This window comes from Schistocerca cancellata, chromosome 4 (genome assembly GCF_023864275.1).
Source record: "Schistocerca cancellata isolate TAMUIC-IGC-003103 chromosome 4, iqSchCanc2.1, whole genome shotgun sequence".
Lineage (NCBI taxonomy): Eukaryota > Metazoa > Arthropoda > Insecta > Orthoptera > Acrididae > Schistocerca > Schistocerca cancellata.
The window spans coordinates 267,473,185-267,493,969 of record NC_064629.1 but is presented as its reverse complement, the minus strand read 5'-3'; the positions used below and the strand labels follow the sequence as shown (position 1 = coordinate 267,493,969).

The window sequence follows — 20,785 nt, the reverse complement described above, 5'->3', positions numbered from 1 at the left end:
GCTATCGGCCCATCAGCTTGACAAATACTCTGTGCAAGCTATTGGAACGTATGGTGAGTCGACGGCTGTGTTGGCTGCTCGAGTCACGGGGTCTTCTGGCTCCGTGCCAGAGTGGCTTCCGTCAGGGCCGTTCCACCGCCGATGCTTTGGTCTTTCTTGAGTCTGCAATCCGCACTGCTTTTTCCAGGCGCCAACACCTCGTCTCCGTCTTTTTCGACCTCTCCAGAGCATATGACACGACGTGGCGGCACCATATTCTCGCCACGTTGCACGGGTGGGGTCTCCGGGGCGCTCTCCCCATTTTTATTCAGAATTTTTTATCTCTTCGGACATTTCGCGTTTTAATTGGCACATCCCATAGTTCGCTTCATATCCAGGAGAACGGCGTTCCACAGGGCTCTGTATTGAGCGTGCCCCTTTTCCTTGTGGCCATTAATGGCCTTGCAGCAGCAGTAGGGTCGTCTGTCTCACCCACGTTATATGCTGACGATTTCTGCATCTTTTTCAGCTCTTCCACCATTAGTGTTGCAGAACGTAGGTTGCAGGGAGCCATACGCAAGGCGCAGGCGTGGGCCCTAGCCCATGGGTTTCAATTTTCTCCTGCGAAGACTTGTGTTATGCACTTTTGTCGGCGTCGAACTGTCCATCCCCACCCTGAGCTCTATCTTCAGGATGCCATGCTCAGGGTTGTTGACACTTACCGTTTTCTGGGATTGCTGTTCGATGCCTGGCTTACTTGGCTTCCACATATTCGTCAACTCAAGCGTCAGTGCTGGCAGCATCTGAATGCCCTTCGCTGCCTCAGCCACACAACTTGGGATGCAGATCGTAATACGCTGCTGCAGCTCTACAAAGCCCTTGTGCTGTCCCAGCTTGATTATGGGAGTGTAGCGTATGGCTCAGCGTCGCCCTCGGCGTTGCAACTGCTGGACGTCGTTCAACACTGTGGGGTTCGACAGGCGACAGGAGCATTCCGCACCAGCCCTGTTCATAGCCTCCTTGCTGAGGCTGGGGTTCCTCCGCTTCGTATTCGGCGTCAACAATTGTTAGCCAACTATGCTGCCCACGTCCGTTGTTCTCCCCGTCACCCTAACTACCGTCTCCTTTTCGCTAATGCGGCAGTCCATACCCCACACCGGCGGCTTCGATCAGGCCATACCATTGGGATCCGTGTTCGGTCACTCCTTAGTGACCTCGAGTCTTTGCCTCTTCCATCTGCTTTTCAAGTCCACCCACATACACCACCTTGGTGTATTCGTCGGCCACAGCTTCGGCTGGACCTCTCACAATGGCAAAAGGATTCAGTTCCTCCTGCAGTCTTGCGCCGCCAATTTCTTGCTCTCCTCGATGCATCCCGCGACTCGGAGGTTATCTATACAGATGGCTCGATGGTTGATGGCCGTGTGGGGTATGCTTACACTCATGCAGACTATGTAGACCAGCGCTCCTTGCCGGACGGCTGTAGTGTTTACACCGCAGAGCTAACAGCCATTTTTCGTGCCCTTGAGCGGATTCGTACCAGCACTGGCGAGTCTTTTGTCGTTTGCAGCGACTCTCTCAGTAGTCTACAGGCTCTTGACCAGTGCTACCCACGCCATCCCATTGTTGTTGCCATCCAGGAGTCCGTTCATGCTCTTGCACAGCGTGGTCGTTCAGTGGTGTTCATATGGACCCCGGGACACGTTGGGATAGCGGGAAACGAACACGCCGACAAGTTAGCCAAAGAAGCCACCCGCAAACTGCCGTTGCAGATCGGCCTCCCGGCAACTGATCTCCGATCGGTGTTACGCCGTCGGGTCTTTGGGATGTGGGCAGACGAATGGCGCACTCTGTCTGTACCCAACAAGTTGGGGCCTGTAAAAGAGACCACGACCGTGTGGGGTTCCTCCATGCGGGCCTCTCGCAGGGATTCCGTTATTCTCTGCAGGCTCCGCATTGGTCACTCTTATCTGACGCATGGTCATCTGCTGCGTCGAGAGGACCCCCCTCATTGTCGCTGTGGTGCAACCATGACGGTGGCCCATCTGTTGTTAGAATGTCCTCTTTTAACTGCTCTCAGGCGTGCTTTTAATCTCCAGGGTGATTCATCATCTCTTTTAGGTGACAATGCCTCTATGGCAGATCGTGTTTTAAGTTTTATTCGAGAAAGTGGCTTTTATAGGTCCCTCTAATTTTATTGCGTCACACTCTTTTGTGCTGTATCTTTTACTTTGTTTTGTGTTGTAATTCGACTCCACCCTAATCTTTTAGGCTGGAAGTTTTAATGTGTTGCAGAGTGGCTGGCTCATCCTATTATTTTCGTGATCAGCCAGCCACAGTCCTCTGCTCTGCGTTTTAATTCCTTCTGCTTTTCTTCTCTATGTTGTTTTTGTTGCTGTGCTCCGTTTTCCATGTTTCTTTATTATTGACCTTGGGGATTTTCTTCCCCTGGAATTTTTATCTTCTGCTTCGAATGACTAATGGATGGTATCCCTGTGCTCTGTGTGTTTATGAAACAAGGGACCGATGACCTCTGCAGTTTGGTCCCTTTAATCCTCAAACCAACCAACCCAACTATATCGGCGAGAAGAGGTCCTTCTGACCAGGTTGCGGATTGGGCATTGCCGGTTTAGCCACCGCTACCTGCTCTCCGGTGACCCAGCCCCGCAGTGCCCTTGTGGTCATGCATTAACAGTGCGCCATGTTTTATTGTCGTGTCCCCGTTTTAGTCAATCTCGTGTTGTCCGGTCTCTGCCATCTACTTTACAGGATATTTTAGCGGATGACGCTCGAGCAGCTGCTCGTGTTCTTCGTTTCATTACTGTGACTGGATTGTCCAAAGACATCTAACTCTTTCACTTATTTTATCTGCCTCTTCGTAAGAACTTTCTGGTGTCCCCCCCTTGAGTTTTACTAGATTCTATGTGCTCTAACAATTGTGACTGGGCGCTAATGACCTCAGTAGTTGAGCGCCCTTAAACCCCAAACAAAAAAAAAAATGGAAACGTGTCGGCTCTGCGGGTGAATAGCATTTTTACTACACTAGATAGACGGTCGTCTCAACAAAAGCAGTCATCGGGGTGAACGGTGTGTCGAAACGTGTAGGGCGCCGCGGACGCAACCTGTTGGGAGCAGTAATATGTTATGGAAGACTTTCCTAGACTTGCATGGAATCTGTGGTAGTAAACGAAGACACGCCCGACGGCGAGGTCATGTTTCAGAAGGCTAATGGTCCGTGTCTCGGACCCAGAACCATGCTACAGTGATTTGAGGAGCATTATAGTGGACTTAAGTTTGTCTCGACAACCAAAGTCGCCTGATCTAAGCCCTATGAAACGCATCTGCGTCGCTATCGGGCGCTATCACGGGGTACGCAAATCGGCAGCCCGTTATTTACGAGAGTTACGTGACATGTGCGTAGACACATAATGACCAATAGCTCCACAATCCTACCAACAAACTAGGATCCCTGTTACGCTGAATCGGTGATGTATTTCGTTCCAAAGGCGGACAAACAAGCTATTAAGCAGATGGTAATAACATTTTGACTCATCAGTGTATATCGTTAATCAGCTGCTTAAGGATGTCGGTTGTTAAACAGTGCAGAGGATTAAAGGTAAAACAACCTAGTTTGGATATCTTCAGCGGTTCAAAAAGCACCGGCTCCTTGGTCGTTTACAGCGAAGATGTTCTCCCCCTGAGCCGCTGTCTATTGGATCACTCAAAGGAATGGAAAATAACTGTCTGGTTCTGTTGCCAGATAAAAGCAGAAAACTGGAGCTCAAGGACAGGTGAATAAAAAAAAACTGTCGGGACTAGGACATGTCAAGACAAACGGACGTATTTTCAACTATTTTCTTAAAAAATTATTAGTTTCATGCATGTTAGGATTTTTCATTAGTCATCATGGTATCTAAAACCTATAAGACCATCCACAAAAAATTTTAGTACAAAGAAACCACGCAAAAATGACAGTGATGAAGACACACGCGCTTAATAATTCTGCACTTTGCATTTCTGAAGAATATTAGCATAATTACAAAAAAGACCGGTTCATGCTTGAGATTGTTAGTACATCATCCTAGTGTGTAGCTCCATCCAAATTGTTTATATTTAGCGTTCCGAAACAAACATATTTTATACATTAGTTACATCCGTATTTACACACAGTGAGCTGATAATGTCGATGGGCGTTGTGCGCACATTTGCCTCTCTCGTTTTACTACAAACAAAAGTACGAAATGAACAAGTGGACGTAAAGGGCTGTCACTGCAACGCAACTGAAGTATTAAATGTCGTGTCAAGATGAGTCGTCAGTGGGCTACAGGAGGCGAAAATTTGAAACACTGTTCGAGAAACAGCGGCATTTGTAAGCCACGCAAATAAGTTTCCCAGATGTACGGTTCCAGCTGCGACGAGACGTCCCATTTGGTTCATGGAGTGAGTATTTTACGTACTTTTCTCATCTCAGTCGAAACATTCAGGAACTCTTCTCGGCACTTCAGTGTGCTGCAGCATTTCTGAAGTGAGACGCATATTTAGAATTATCAGTGTCCAAAAGTCGGAACAAACTGCGTCCAGCCTAAGGCCGACACGTGACGGGTCATGACATCACCTAAAAATAGACATCTACCGGAAATCAGGATACATGGCAATACTATCACTTTCTCAATTAAAAACCAAATCGGACAATAGCTTCTGTGAAATCTCGTCGCTCTGCAGACTGAGGATTCTCACTTCCGCCTTCACCACAGTTCCAACAGCACCAAGGGGCACTATTTTATTAGTACATGCAGTTCAGAGTTAACTAGTTACTGATTTGTGTTCTGACAGCTGGGAGCCAATCGTGCAGCAGCAGGTACGTGACGAGAGCCATTATGCTGGACCTGGAGCCTGGTACGATGGAAGCGGTACGCTGCGGGCCCTACGGACAGCTCTTCCGGCCTGACAACTTTGTGTACGGTCATGGCGGCGCCGGCAATAACTGGGCCAAAGGCCACTACACCGACGGCGCCTACCTCGTGGACTCGGTACTCGACGTGGTGCGTAAGGAGGCAGAGAGCTGTGACTGCATCCAGGGGTGAGTACACTCCATCACTACTACATTCTTTTTCTTGCAGGGACTACTCGTACTTTAGTCTTCATCAGTCATATCCATTCCATGATTCGGCACGCCAAGACTTCCTCTCCTGTGCCAATCTCATCTCAGGGTAGCACTTGGACTCAGCGTTCTGTATTAGCTAGATATATTTCAGTCTGTCCATCGCCTAGAGCTCTTGCCTTATGTGGCTTATTCTAGCACTGTGGAAGTTACTCCCGTCGTCTTCATGCATGTCCCTTCTCACTGGTTCCTGCATATTACGCTCTTCGCAAAAATTCTGCAGAGGACCACCTCATACAACAATTTACAAAGTCGTACCGAGAGATGATCTTAGAAAATTCTCCTCCTGCGTAATATCGCTAAGCGGAACAAAGACTTAAACTCACTCGTCGACCAGTCTGGTGTAACTTAAGCTTCGATTCTGTCGTTTTCTATTGTTACACACACTTCCATGCAACTGGAAAAAGAGCAGGTAACTCTCACATATAAGGTGGTCAGAAAGAGTCTGAACAGCTTTGTTAGGCTGTTGCACGGTAGGCTGCGCTGAGACATAACTGACAAAAGAGACACTTTGCGCCATTTACGGTTTACTTAGCATTAAAGATAGCCAATCAGGTAACTGCGCGAGCAAAATCAAGCAGCCGGCTTGGGACAGTGTCGCCAAACCCAACAAAAGCATCTTTCGCTCACGTTTTAACAAGTGATAATTCACGGACCCGCAGATGTGCATTTCAGCATGTGCAATTGCGAGCATCTGCGCGCGCCACTATCTGACTAGCTAAAGTCAATGCCAGTTTAATCGGAAACAGCGCAACGTATCGATTTTTTTCTTTACAATTATTTCTCAGCACAATCCACCCTGCAACACCCTTAAAAGCTTTCCAGACATTGACTATCCTGTATAAGAATAATAGGGTAATTTTGGATATAATCTGGTAGCTAAGGAGAAAGCTAGATAACAACGATCTTCATTTTTTTGGACGCCAAATTTATTTCAGTGAAAGATAAAGACATAAAAAACTTACGTTACATACCATACCATACGATACAATACCATAACCCCCCATGGGGTCCAAAAATCTTTTGTGGATACGTGCGTAGCGAGCACGGGACCCCGAGCTAATGTGGAATTCCTTCCTTTCCGGGCTGCATACCTTCCCTTTCCGCATCCTTCCCCATCCCGCATCTTCGCCACTCCTCCCCTCACCTCTGGCTCTTTGCTTCCCTTTCTCCCTATCTGGGGGTAAGGTTTGTGCCTACGTCCGGAGACGGACGCTCGAAACTGTTCCAAATTCCTTGCTTTCTACACTTGCAAGTCTTCGTCCTTCCTCTGTCCTTTTCTTTTCCTTTCCTCTTCTCTTTGGCCTTTTCTTCGCTGCGGCGTTTGAGACCCCTCTTCTTTCATTTTCCTTTTTCTGTTTTCCTCCCTGTGCGTGTCTGAAGGCCGACCCACGCACTTCAATGCGTAGCCGGTGACGGGGTAACGCGTAATTCCCCGCCCCGGGTAGAGAGGTAGGACACGTACGTACCCCCTGGTAACGGCCAGGCCCAGGGAGGGGTGACTACCCGAGCTGATACCTTCCGAAAGTGCCGATTGGTCCCTTTGTCCGTTTGTCGGGAGGTGTGACCTGAGGTGTGAACAATCACCTAAGGCGGGAGTGCCCTCAGTGAGGGTCCCCACAAGGGAGGAGCGCGCCATTGGAGACGCCGGTAAACATGGGGGATTCTTCTGCAATGGTTTCCTCACCTTCCACTATGTCTGCTCACAAACGTAAGTATACTGAGTCTCAGCCACAGACAGTTCTTCCATCGTTGCCACAGTTCCTTGTTGTTTCTCGGTCTGACGAAGGTCACGACTTCTCCATGGTCAACCCTTTCATTATTCAGAAAGGTGTCGACGCAATTGCAGGTCCTGTAAAGTCTTGTTCCAGATTACGGAATGGCACCCTGTTGTTAGAAACACACAGTGCCCTCCAGGCACAAAAATTGCTGCGTACTTCTCTGCTCCACACCTTCCCTGTCCGGGTGGAACCGCACCGCACCGTACCGTACCTTAAATTCCTTGCGTGGAGTCGTTTATACACGCTCCCTCGATGGATTGTCTGACGAAGAAATTCAGCACTACCTGTCTGACCAGGGCGTAACGGCTGTTCATAGAGTCATGAAAAGGGTTGACACGAACATCATTCCAACCCGCACTGTCTTCTTGACATTTGACAAAGTTCAACTCCCATCGAAAATCAAAGCGGGCTGTGAGATAATTTCCGTTCGCCCTTACGTCCCAAACCCTACGCGTTGCTATCGGTGTCAGCGGTTCAATCACACCAGCCAGTCCTGTTCCAATCCGGCCAAATGTGTTACGTGTGGCAAGGATGCCCATGAGGGTGCTTCTCCACCTCCATCCCCTCACTGCATCAACTGTATGGGTGACCACGCTGCTTCCTCTCGAGATTGCCCCATTTTTAAGGACGAAAAGCTCATCCAGGAAATAAGAGTGAAGGAAAAGGTGTCGACCTTTGCTGCTCGAAAATTATTCGCCAGTCGACAGCCCACCGTGCCTCAGGCAGGAAAATACAGCACTGTCCTTGCTTCTCCTCTGCCAACAAAGGAGGCGGCCACGCAGACTTGCGACCTCACCGTTAGTGCCACGGTCGTCAGATCGGCAAGCGCAAAGATCGCCCGTTCAACCTCACCACTTTCGCCTGCCCACTCTATGGTTCACCCTTCGTCGGGTTCTGCTAAATCTCGAGCCCAAAAGTCAGACACAAAGTCTTCGAAAAAAGAGCATACTCGTGAAGAGTTTTTACGTTCCGCAACTTCACAACCATCGGTTCCTCCTTCCTCTAAACATCATACTTCCAAGAAGGCTACAAAGAAACCCAGTTCCTCTCCTTCTCCGCCAAGGCGTGTCCCATCTACAGCACCACCTGGCGGAAATCGCCCTCGGCCATCTTCTGTGTCGCCGAGGCGCACTGCTGGTGGCCGGTCAACCGGCCGATCGCAGGTGGCAGGAGCTATTCCTGACCAACCTATGGATCAGGATCTTCTGCCTTCGGCTGCATGCCACTCCATGCTGTCGGTCGCAATCTCTGAGCAGTCGTTGAGTTGACAGCACCCTTGGTCACATTCCTCCATTTTCTGTTCACCCTATGTCCATTATCCACTGGAATATCCGCGGCATTCGAGCCAATCGGGATGAATTGTCGGTCCTCTTACGATACTACTCGCTGGTCATCTTCTGTCTTCAGGAAACAAAGCTGCGTCCCCATGACCGCTTTGTTCTCCCTCATTTTCAGTCCGTCCGATACGACCTCCCCTCTGTTGAAGGCACTCCAGCCCATGGAGGACTCATGATTCTTCTCCATGATACTCTCCACTATCACCCAATCCCCTTAAACAGTTCCTTCCAAGCTGTTGCCGTCCGTCTTTCCCTTTCTGGATACACGTTCTCTCTTTGTACTGTATACATTCCATCATCCACACCAATGGCACGAGCTGATCTCCTTCATCTTCTTGGTCAGCTTCCACCCCCCCCCCCCCTATTTGCTGGTTGGGGACTTCAATGCCCACCACCCGCTTTGGGGATCTCCACATCCTTGTCCACGTGGCTCCCTATTGCTAGACGTCTTCCACCAAGCGGATCTAGTTTGCGTCAACACTGGGGTCCCCACATTTTTGTCTGCCTCCACGACAAATTTATCTCATTTGGACCTTGCGGTCGGTACTGTTCCGCTAGCTCGGTGCTTCGAATGGTTCGCCCTTGATGATACACACTCGAGTGACCACTTTCCATGTGTCCTTAGACGGCAGCCGATTGGATGCTTTTTTCGTCTCTAGCGACATTCGATGACCGTCGCTTTCCCAGCGTCGACGATGAGGTCACACACATTACCGACGTTCAATACCACGCACCTCCGAATTGCCCCGGCGCCCCCCAGTTCCTTGGTGGAACGAGGCATGCCGTGACGCAATACGTGAGCGGCGACGTGCTCTTCGCATTTTCCGTCACCATCCTACTTTGGCCAACTGTATCCGCTATAAGCAGCTCCGTGCGCGATGCCGTCGCGTCATCCGCGATAGCAAGAAGGCAAGCTGGAAATTCTTTATTAGCTCATTTAACACCTTCACTCCCTCCTCAGAAGTTTGGAGTCGGCTTCGACGGTTCTCAGGCGCGCCTAGTTTCTCCCCGGTCTCTGGGCTCACTGTTCCGCATGGTACATTAGTGGACCCCGTCGCAATTTCTAACTCATTGGGTCAGCACTTTGCTGAGATTTCGAGCTCTTCTAATTACCCGCCAGCGTTTCTCCCGAAGAAACGTGCAGCGGAAGCGCGACCTCTTGCTTTCTCCTCTCCAAATCGCGAAAGCTACAATACTGTTTTCTCCATGCGGGAACTCCAACATGCACTCTCTTCTTCTCGCTCCTCCGCCCCAGGACCGGATGGTATCCACGTCCAAATGTTGCTGCATTTATCAACCCATAGTCTGCGTTACCTCCTTCGCCTTTATAATCGAATTTGGACCGACAGTACTTTTCCCCGACGATGGCAGGAAGCTGTCGTCGTTCCTATTCCGAAACCTGGAAAGGACAACCATCTCCCCTCTAGCTATCGCCCCATTTCTCTCACGAGTAGTGTCTGTAAGGTTTTGGAGCGTATGGTGAATTACCGTTTAGCTTGGTGGCTGGAATCCCGCAGTCTTTTAACACCAGCCCAATGCGGATTTCGGAAGCATCGTTCTGCAGTTGACCATCTTGTTGCTCTCTCCACTTCTATCATGAACAATTTTCTCCGGAAACGCCAAACGGTAGCAACATTTTTTGATCTGGAGAGAGCATACCATACCTGTTGGAGGACAGGCATCCTCCGCACACAGTTCTCTTGGGGCTTTCGAGGCCGGCTGCCCCTTTTTCTTCACGAATTTATGGCAGAGCGCACTTTTAGGGTGCGGGTGAACACTACTCTCTCCCGTACTTTCTCCCAAGAAAACTGGGTACCCCAGGGATCCGTGCTGAGTGTTGTACTGTTTGCCATCGCCATAAATCCAATTATGGATTGTCTCCTTCCTGATGTCTCGGGCTCCCTCTTTGTGGACGATTTTGCGATCTACTACAGCTCTCAGCGGACCAGCCTTCTTGCACGACGTCTTCAAGGATGTCTCGATCGTTAGGTGTAGGGAGTGCCTATGTTGTTGACCACACCCCAAATCACTTTCGGCTTCCCGACCAGTGTTCGGTCTATACTGCGGAGCTTTACGCTGTTCTCCAGGCTGTCCACTACATCCGCCGCCATCAGCGGATACAGTACGACATCTGCTCCGATTCTCTCAGCTCTCTCCTCAGTCTCCAAGCTCTTTACCCTGTGAACCCTCTGGTCCACCGGATTCAGGACTGTCTGCGCTTGCTCCACCTCGGGGGCGTCTCGGTGACGTTCCTCTGGCTCCCGGGACACGTTGGTATCTGCGGAAATAAGGCGGCCGATATTGCAGCCAAGGTTGCAGTCTCTCTTCTTCGGCCAGCTATTCCATCGATTCCCGTCGCCGATCTACGAAGCGTTTTATGTCGTCGTGTTGTTCATTTCTGGCACGCGCACTGGTCGACACTTCCCCAAAATAAATTGTGGGACGTAAAAACTCTTCCTTGTGCTTGGACCTCTTCCTCCCGAACGCGTCGTCTGGATGAGGTAATTTTAACTAGACTCTGGATAGGGCACTGTCTTTTTAGCCATCGACATCTTTTAAGCGGCGATCCTCCCCCACTCTGTCCCCACTGCTCTGTTGTGGACGGTAAGACACCTTTTAATTGAGTGCCCCTATTTTACTCCGTTACGCGCCCGTCTACAGCTGTCGCCTGATATATCGTCAATTTTAGCAGATGACACGCGCTCGGCCGATCGCGTTCTAGAGTTCATTCGTGCCAGTGAAATGACGTCAGTCATTTGAAGTTTTTTTTGGGACAACCAACCCCCTTCTGTAGTGAATTTTTAAGCCTTCCTTCTGCTTTTAGTTTCTCCAATTTTATGACTTTCGTTCCCATTGCTGCTGGTTTCCGTTTTCGGTTTTTTACTGCTTCCTAAGTCACAGACCGGGCGCTAATGACCGTAGCAGTTTTGCGCCCTAAAAAAACCAAAACAAACAAAAAAATACCGTAAACTTTGTGATCAAAAGTATCCGGACACCTGGCTGAAAATGACTTAAAAGTTCGTGGCTCCCTCCATCGGTAACGCTGGAATTCAATATGGTGTTGGCCCACCCTTGTCCTTGATAGCTTCCGCTCTCGCAGGCACACCTTCAATCAGGTGTTGGAAGGTTCCTTGGGGAATGGCAGCCCATTCTGCACGGAGTGCTGCACTGAGGGGAGGTATCAATGTCGGTCGGTGAGGCCTGGCACGAAGTCGGCGTCCAAAAACTCCCTAAGGTGTTACATAGGATTCAGGTCTGGACTCTGCGCAGGGATGTTACGATCGTGTAACCACTTCGCCACAGGCCCTGGGATATGAACATGTACTCGATCGTTTTGAAAGATGCAATCGTCATCCCCCAATTGCACTTCAACAGTGGGAAGCAAGAAGGTGCTTGAAACATCAATGTAGGCCTGTACTGTGATAGTGCCACGCAAAACTTGTGCAACCCCCGTCCATGAAAAACACAACACCATCGCTTCCGATTTTTACTGTTGGCACTACACACGGTGGCAGATGACATTCACCAGGCATTCGCCATAGCCACACTCCATCGGACGCCACATTGTGTACCATGATTCGTCACTCTAAACAGCGTTTTTCCACTGTTCAAGCGTCCATTGTTTACAGTTCTTACACCAAGCGAGATGCCGTTTGGCGCTGCCGTTTGGCGCTGCCGTTTGGCGCTGCCGTTTGGCGCTGCCGTTTGGCGCTGCCGTTTGGCGCTGCCGTTTGGCGCTGCCGTTTGGCGCTGCCGTTTGGCGCTGCCGTTTGGCATATGAGCAGCTGCTCGACCATGAAATAAGTTTCCTCACCTACTGCGTAACTATAATAGTATTTACAGTCGATCCTGATGCAGTTTGGAATTCCTATGTGATGGTCTCGATAGATGTCTGCGTATTTCACATTACGACCCTCTTCAACTGTCAGCGGTCTGTCAGTCAACAGACGAGGTTGACCTGTCCGCTTTTGTGCTGTACGTGTCCCTTCATGTTTCCACTTCACTATCACATCGGAAGCAGTGGACATAGGGATGCTTAGGAGTGTGGAAATCTTGCATACAGACATATGACGCAAGTGACACTCCATCACCTGACCACGTTCGAAGACGATGAGTTCTGCAGAGTGCCCCATTCTGCTCTCTCACGATGTCTGACTACTGAGGCCGCTGATACGGAGTACCTGGCAGTAGGTGGCAGGACAGTGCACCTAATATGAAAAAGTATGTTTTTGAGGGTGTCAGGAGACTTGATCACATAGTGTACTTTGGAGTAAAAGCACGTACTCTGTGGGGGCACAAATGATCAATGTTATGTTGTCCGTCTGAGGCATGCAACACACTGATACTCATGCCAGTCATCTTCAGTCCACCCTGTACATTCTTCATGGAACCCACTTCTAACACTTAGAACACTTTACCCAATTAACTGATTTTCTTGTTGACAATTTGAACTCCTTACAATGAAGGCAAGGCATTTCACTCTCATCTTAAGAAGAGCTGTTGGGCTCTCACGTCGTCAGAATCTTCCCTTCCTATGATCTACATTTTGTTGGATAGAGTTCATTTGTGTATGGAGACTGGTGATGGTTTCTCGTAATAAGGAACTGACTTTACACTCTACGGTGATACAGTGAATTAAGACTGTGTCTGCACTTCAGTCGACGGATCAGGATATGGAGAAGCAGGAAGTGACAGTTCCGTGTTCTGGAACTCTGGAATTATTCTTTCTGATTTATCTGATGCTGGAAGCTCCTATTCACCAAAGGCATTTGCATTAAGCGGGACAATATTGGTCTTTCTGAATGCAGATAGGTCATTTTGCATTGTTGCTGTTCTAGTGTATGAAAGTCCAAACAACTGAGCTTTTTGGTACTGGGTTGTCACTCATCCCGGATGGCTGTTAAGCCATGTCTTAATGTCCTGATCATATAAAGCGCTTAAGTCCGATCCCAGATGTGTGTTTTCATCTTCAAAAGGATGATTAATCAAATTATTAGTGATAAAATAACCCAAAAATTGCAGCAACTAATTGTAAATTTTATATGTATTTATTAAATTGTAGTTAGTAAAACGTATACGCACAAGTAGTGTGCAGTTAAAAGCAGATACTTCTTATGTTACACATTATAGATCTTACAAAATCGTGGGTTTCTATCAGGCAGTTCCGGTTTTACATCAACTGTACCTTCTCTGTAAAATTCTTTGTGCATAAGAAGAATGGTGAACAATCGTTTCACCTGGCATATGCTCATAAAGCCTGTTAAAAGTATTATTCATTTTATTACTAGTTTCAGTTTTTAATATGACTAATAGTTCCTTGCCGAATACAAAATATCACTATATAAGAAACACAACAGCAAAAAATTTAGGAAGTTATTGTGCCCAGCAACGCGTTTGACACTATCAAGCCTCCTGGCGGCACTGGAGTTGCCGGTTGTCTTAAAGGTCTAACGGGCAAAAGAGTTACGGACTCGTAAAGAGAAATGACTCCCGGTACTTCCCCAAACCCGATTATACCCCAATTTTCCGTAAAAAAACAGACACACAAACGTAGATCCATATCCTTAACAACGGTTTTCTACAGAATTGTTCAGTTTATTCAGAGTTGAAATATACTAAAGTTTTTTGTGACAGAAAAGATCTTATCCACAAATCAGTACGGATATAGAAACCATTGCTCTTGCCATACTTGGCTTTCCTATTTCTCGCACGATATCCTGTGAACCATTGACGAAGTGCATCACGCAGGTTCCATATTCCAGAAAGTGTGTTCAAACTACCGATTGACGAAGATCCGAGAAACAGGAATATGTTCTTACGTATGTGAGTGGCTCGAAGATTTAATTAATAGAACCTGGTATGTTTTCTTGGATGGGGAATGATCTCAGCCAAGGGTATTATCAGCAGTATATCCAATCTGCTTTTCAATTCCGGATCACATTAATATGTTTCTTGAAACGTCCACCGAATGTAATGCCCTTTCTGTACAAATTTTAGATCCATGAACTATTAAAACGCTTACTAAACTTTTCTAGAGGAACAGAACAGGAATAGCTCATTTTGTTCAGCGTAATGTTAATGTACACAAGTACATATGAATTACATGAATATTATAAGCTGGGATAAGCGCATAGGCTATCATTAACAACGTCTAAGTAACCCAGCTTGTAACACAGGTACGTGGAGTGGACACGCTTGGCTCAGTATGTTAGACTGTCTTTGTTCAATCATCATTACCTAGTGTATTTCTTTTCTTTCATTATTACTCCCAAAATAGCACAGCAACGATGGCCAAATTCAGTGTCAGTGCTGAATGTCTTCAGCACTGTTTGCTTCGTGTATCAGTATGATACCCTTCTTTCAGTAAGCTTCTGTATGGTTAAAATGGTTCTGAGCACTATGGGGCTTAACATCTGAGGTCATCAGTCCCCTAGAACTTAGAACTACTAAAAAACCTAACTAACCTAAGGACGTCACACACACTCATGCCGGAAGCAGGATTCGAACCTGCGACCGTAGCGGTCGTGCTGTTCCAGACTGAAGCGCCTAGAAGCGCCTCGGCCGCACCGGCCGGCTAGCTTCTGTATGTTCGCAGTTGAGTGGAATATGCCTGAATACGACTCTTATTTTGGTTGTGTTGTAAGTTCCTCAGCTGTCCTTTATTTTCCGATTGTAGCTTTAATCACGTAAATCGTCCTTAAGCAAAGTTTTGGGCTTAATTCTCTCTCCAGCAGGAAAGGGCAGGTGACATCTTGGTCATGGTCAGGACAGGGAGCAATTGTGCTGTTCCAGCGATAACACGGGGAGACCATAGTGGGCCCGGTGTTCTTGCTACATGCAGTCGCGGCTGCTGCCTCTTAGTCCCCTCTGCTGCTGTGCATTTTGAGTTACTATCTCTCATGGATTTCTTCGCCTTCCTCATCCTCTTGCTACCCAACCTTCATTACCTCCATAGACCTCGGCAGGCCCTCTTTAGTGGCTGAGCGTATCTATCACTTCATCGTTCCTCATGGATATTCTTGTCTAGCTTGATTCCATTGTTCCTACTTAAGTGTTTTTAGTCGTGCCCCTTCTAGTTTCTATTTCCGAAAAAACCTTACTGTGTACGGCTTGCCCGTCTCTAAACCAGGGTAGGCCGGCGTCGATCTGTGAAAGATTTGAAGGCAGAGTACAGTGCTGGCATAGGCACCAGTGTTTTGGAGCACACCGTTCAGCGCACAGTGTTGAACACGGTGTTCCGCAGCAGAGGACCCCTGTTTGTTCCCATGTTGAGCCAACAGCAGCTTCAATTGCGATTACAATGGGCACTGCGTTATCAAGATTGGACCGTGGATCAATGGAATCGTGTCGCCTGGTCTGATGACTCCCGTTTTCTATTAAACCAGGTTGAAGACGAACGGTTGCTCGAAACATGTAGCGCGCCACGTACTCAGGCCAGTGGGAGCTGCATTACGTTATGGTGCATATCCAAGTGACTTCAGTGGGACCTGCGGTAGTATTCCAAGGCACCATAACTGTCGATTACGTGAACATTATTAGGAACCACTTGTAACCCCTAAAGCTTGATGTCTGCCCCAACAGCGATGGCATCTTTCAGCTGGATAACTGTCAGTGTCACAAGACTAGAATCGTTCTTCAATGGTTTGAGAAGCGTGATAGCGAACTCACGCTGAAGTCTTGGCCATAAAGTTCGGTTTATCTGAACGCGATAAAACCCAACTGGAACGTTATCGGGCGCCAGCTTGCGCCCACAAACAAACCGCCTGTAGTGATTCTTCTCTTTCTCCCGGCGTATTTGTTGCTCGAACAGTCCACGGGTATACTGCCGGTTCATAGTGTCCGACGGGCACAATATTTCGGCAATCAGACATGTCGCCATCGTCAGGTGCGCTGACGTTAGAGCACCTGACGATGGCGATATGTCTGATCGCCGAAATATTGTGCCCGTTGGACACTATGAACCGGCAGTATACCCCTTCGACTGTTCGAGCAAACCGCCTGTAAATTACGGGAAGTGTGTGGCCTGCTACGCATAGGCATCTGGTGCCACAAACTTCTGGAAACCTCAAGTATTTATCGAATCCATGGCACGCAAAATGACTGTTGAATTGCTTTCCAGAGGTAGACCAACACGCTTTTGCGTAGGTTGTCATAATGTTTTTGCCGGCCGCGGTGGCCGAGCGGTTCTAGACGCTTCAGTCCGGAACCGCGCTACTGCTACGGTCGTAGGTTCGAATCCTGCCTCGGGCAAGTATGTGTGAGATGTCCTTAGGTTAGTTAAGTTTAAGCAGTTCTTAGTCCAGGGGACTGATGACCTCAGATCTTAAGTTTCATAGTGCTCAGAGCCATTTGAACCATTTCATAATGTTTTGGCTCATCAGTGTATGTAGACCTACAGACAACATACTTTTCCCATGACACTTCGCTTGTTAAAGTTATCTAGCTGCCTTAAACGGTCTGCTGCTCCCAATTATTCCTCGTTTTTTCTCATATTCCCTTCAAAATACTGACGTTAACAAAGCTGTTGCTTTTGCTTTTGACGCTTCATTTTTCTATTTAACGTAAACTCTTCTGTCCAGAATTGGATATTTGTTTTTGTCGATAGTGCCGTCATTTACTAGTGCGGAGAAACCGAACGGGTCAATTGACAGGCCTTTCATCTGATAATTTAGAATGGTCATCATAAAAAGCTAGTCTATTACCTACGCCTGGACTTAGAGTACACCAGTAACAGGAATTATTTGTCTGCTCGAAATTGTATAATTTATGTTCTTAATGTTAAAATAAAACGTAACTCGCAAAATTTATTTAGTGTCCTTCCAATCTATGTTAACTGTACAGTAACGATGACACATTACAACAGGCTGTGAAATGAAATGTCGACAAGACAGTCTGTCAGACCTCGTCAGAAAGAGCTACTCACGATGGGGTACAAGGGAGAAAATAAATTCTGCCATAATGAAACACTGCTGATGAAAGTTTGTTATACTTCAGACTTGGTCATTTTTCTAACTTAAGCGTACGGTAGGTTGAAACAGACGTTTTGCCTTTGTTAAAAAAAAAGCATTCAGTGACTGTAGAGTAAAAATTACGAATACATACATGTTACTGTCAAACAGTTAAGATACTTGTCCTTCCAAGTAAGAGTATGTAAAAAAGGATTATGTACTCGCATAAAGATGTAGTCTGACCATACAGCGTGCTCTGAAAAGTTACTGGATGTCATTCTTTCAACAATTTGCAGCAAGCTTAAGACTAAAAATTACCAATAGCTTTGGCAGTTGTTGCGGGTTACAGATGCAGATTTATTTTGTTAATGAATAAGATTTTTCGTTAATGCTTTGCGTCCTTCACGCAAAAAAAGTGTTTCAGGTGGTAAGTTAGAGCAGTTAAAATGCTTAAATACAAGCAGACTTGTATTCACAATGAATAGATAATCGCCAAACATGACATTAGTTTGCTGCAGATAACGTATGGTGGCTGTACCTCGTTTAAACCGAAACATGAAAGGTTTAGAATTTTCTGGAACCAAGCATATAACTCCTTGGATTCAAATTATGAACTGACGTTCCTGTTAGACTTCATTTCTATTGGCCAGTATTGGCAAAGCGCAATAGGAGTGCACGTGAAATCATCTGGCAAGTGTGTGTGTGTGTGTGTGTGTGTGTGTGTGTGTGTGTGTGTGTGTGTGTGTGTGTGTGTGTCAGTTAACCAATATGACAGCACCGGTCTTCATTCACTCAAAAGTACGTAACAACTTCGTTCAGCTAATACACAGTTAGAGACCTCGGGCTCAGTCTCGAATGAAGTAGTGAAACCGGAAAGTGAAATGCCTCGTTTCATTAATCGCGACCGGAAAACTGGTCACAACCACTTCCAGATCATAACGATGCAAGAAGTTAGGACGGCAATGGATTCTGACACACTCGTAATACTGTCGGAGCTCAGTGTGGCCTTTGGGGGAAATCTGTAATTTCAGAAAGCGCAAGCTGAACGTAAGAGGGTCGAAGACTGATGGAATAATGCAACATATTGCACATACCTGTTACCGATAGACTACACTACAAGGATAATTCACTGGACACAGTAACAACCGTAAAATACGAAAGCAAAGGGACCTAAGGCGGAATGACCACATGGAACGTGTTTTAGGAAATGCGGATGCTGGCTGCGATTGGTTGGAAGAATTTCAAGGAACTATAATTCATTCTCCAGATAAGTTACGTACAAAACACTTTTATGGTAGATCTTAGAGAACTATTAGTCAGTCTGGGAACTTTACCAAATAGGATTAAAGAAGGATCCATCGAAGACAGGTACATGTCGTCAGATGTAAGTTCAGTAAGTGCGAGATTGTAGATTCGGAAAAGAGACAGGCAAGGTATTGTTTCCACCTAAAGAAATCGTGAAAAATGACCGTGATGGTGAAACAGAAATCATGGCCCATAGGAAGGCTTACAGTTATTTTTCACACGTACTAGTAAAGAGTGGTACAGGAAAGGGGGAAATAATCGTATCCTTAGGAACACACTTGACCTGCGAAGTATGGACGTAGACACGTAATGAGTGGATTGCACTTTTTGGACTTGAAGAATACTGAGGTTAGTACGATCCAGGCGCAGTCCGTGCCCCTTTAACGTAAAAATAAGGTAACTCCAGTCCCAGAGAATCATGAGATGTCGACCGGCCCAAGGCGTCATTTCAATGCAACATGAAAATGTCACACCGATCTCCCAGCGGTTGTCTGTGTCCTAGATGCTGGAGCTATAGCTGAATAAAGTAGCTGCCAATTGGCCTGAAGAGGGTAGTTAGCCCACAAAGGAAAATAACGGCAACTGAACCCGATTCATCCAGGTGAGAGACATGTGCTACCTATAACAAAAAACATGACGTAAGTACCAGCATTGACTGTGTTGGACTCGTTTGTTGCAGATTCCAGCTGACTCACTCCTTGGGAGGTGGCACGGGGTCCGGCATGGGAACACTTCTCATCTCGAAGATCAGGGAAGAATATCCAGACCGCATCATAAAAACATACTCGGTGCTGCCGTCGCCAAAGGTGAGTACCCAGCTCCTCTGCTCTGTCGGTCAGACCCTGGTTTCTCAATACCCTCTGAACTTTCAAGATATTAAGAACTACTTGTTATTACCCAAAATATGAAAATGCAATGTATTGGTTTACAAACACATCGCCTTTTAAGATCAGTCTGTGTTCGCCATATTTGCGGTATAGGCATAGCGTCTTTTAGTCGATAAAATGTGCTGAGTCTACAGTTCGAACCCAGCCACTGCTTTCATGTGGAATAAGATCAACAATGGTGGTAAAATACTTTCGGCATAATTCACCCTCGTTCTGCGAACGTCCTTAACAAAGATCGCGCAGAGGACAGATTCAGGACAACTTTTGTCCTTGCGGTGAAAACTGCATCTAATAGGCGAAAGAATCACTCACGATCATCGCCCTGAGGATGCAGGAGCCAATGGAAAGCATGCATCAAAAACACACACTGTGAATCCACGGGACATGTGCCCAAGTAATTGAAGAGGGGCCAGGAAAACTCTATTCGCAAAAGATGATTCTCGAATAGACCTACATCCTGAACTCCGGGAAGGTCTTCCAAAGGAGAGGTGACAACAAGAAAAAGATTGCATGACTATCGAAAGAGCAACACTCTAAGGGGTCGAAGCGTGGAGTGTCAGAAGTTAGAATGTGGCAGGGAAGCGAGTAAATCTGAAAAGGGAAATTCAAGGGTTAAATCTGGTAACTCCTTTCAAATTTTGATAACTCCTTTCAAATTTTGATTTTGAAATCCTTATCAAAATAATCTCAATCGCTTTTACTCAGTTCATTAGTTTCAATGTACAAGGTAACAGTTACTGAACTATATGAAATAAAACGTCCTAACTTTTGAGCCGTTTGCGTTAGGACGTCCAAACGGCTCTGGTGCCCGCGGGGCATTACGTGAATTAGTATAGTTTGGTTTAGCGACGAAGCTGACTTTCATTTGGATGTATTCGTCAATAAGCAAAATTGGCGCATTTGGGTGTCTGACAATCCGCATTTCGCGATCGAGAAGTCTCTTCACCCTCAACGGGTGACAGTGTGGTGTGCAATGTCCACTCACGGAATAATCGGTGCGATATTCCTTGATGGCACGGTGCTACCAAATGGTATGTGAAGGTTTTGGAAGACTATTATCCGAAGTGACGCTGATTTCGACACGATGTGATTCATGCAAGACAGAGCTCGACACCATCGAAGCAGGAGTGTGTTTGATGTCCTGGAGGAGCACTTTGGGGACCGCATTCTGGCTCTGGGGTACCCAGAGGCCACTTGGATGGGCCTCGACTGACCACCATATTCTCCGGATCTGAAGACTGCGATTCCTTTCTGTGAGACTGTACTGAATTCAAGGCGTACAGTAATAACCCTATAACCGTTACTGAGCTGAAAACAGCCATTCGGGAGGTCGTTGAGAGCCTCGATATTCCGACACGTCAGCGAGTCATGCAGAATTTCGCTATTC

At 47.1% G+C, this 20,785-nt stretch overlaps 1 protein-coding gene across 1 annotated transcript in view; it reads left to right on the top strand.

The window, feature by feature from the left end:
* The window catches only part of LOC126184087 (tubulin beta chain-like), a 124,016-nt gene that overhangs the window by 62,691 nt on the left and 40,540 nt on the right, over nucleotides 1-20,785 (top strand). The window contains exons 3-4 of the mRNA XM_049926443.1: nucleotides 4,813-5,059; nucleotides 19,191-19,317. Coding sequence (XP_049782400.1) covers nucleotides 4,813-5,059; nucleotides 19,191-19,317 — 374 coding nt within the window. The remainder of the gene's footprint in view (nucleotides 1-4,812; nucleotides 5,060-19,190; nucleotides 19,318-20,785) is intronic.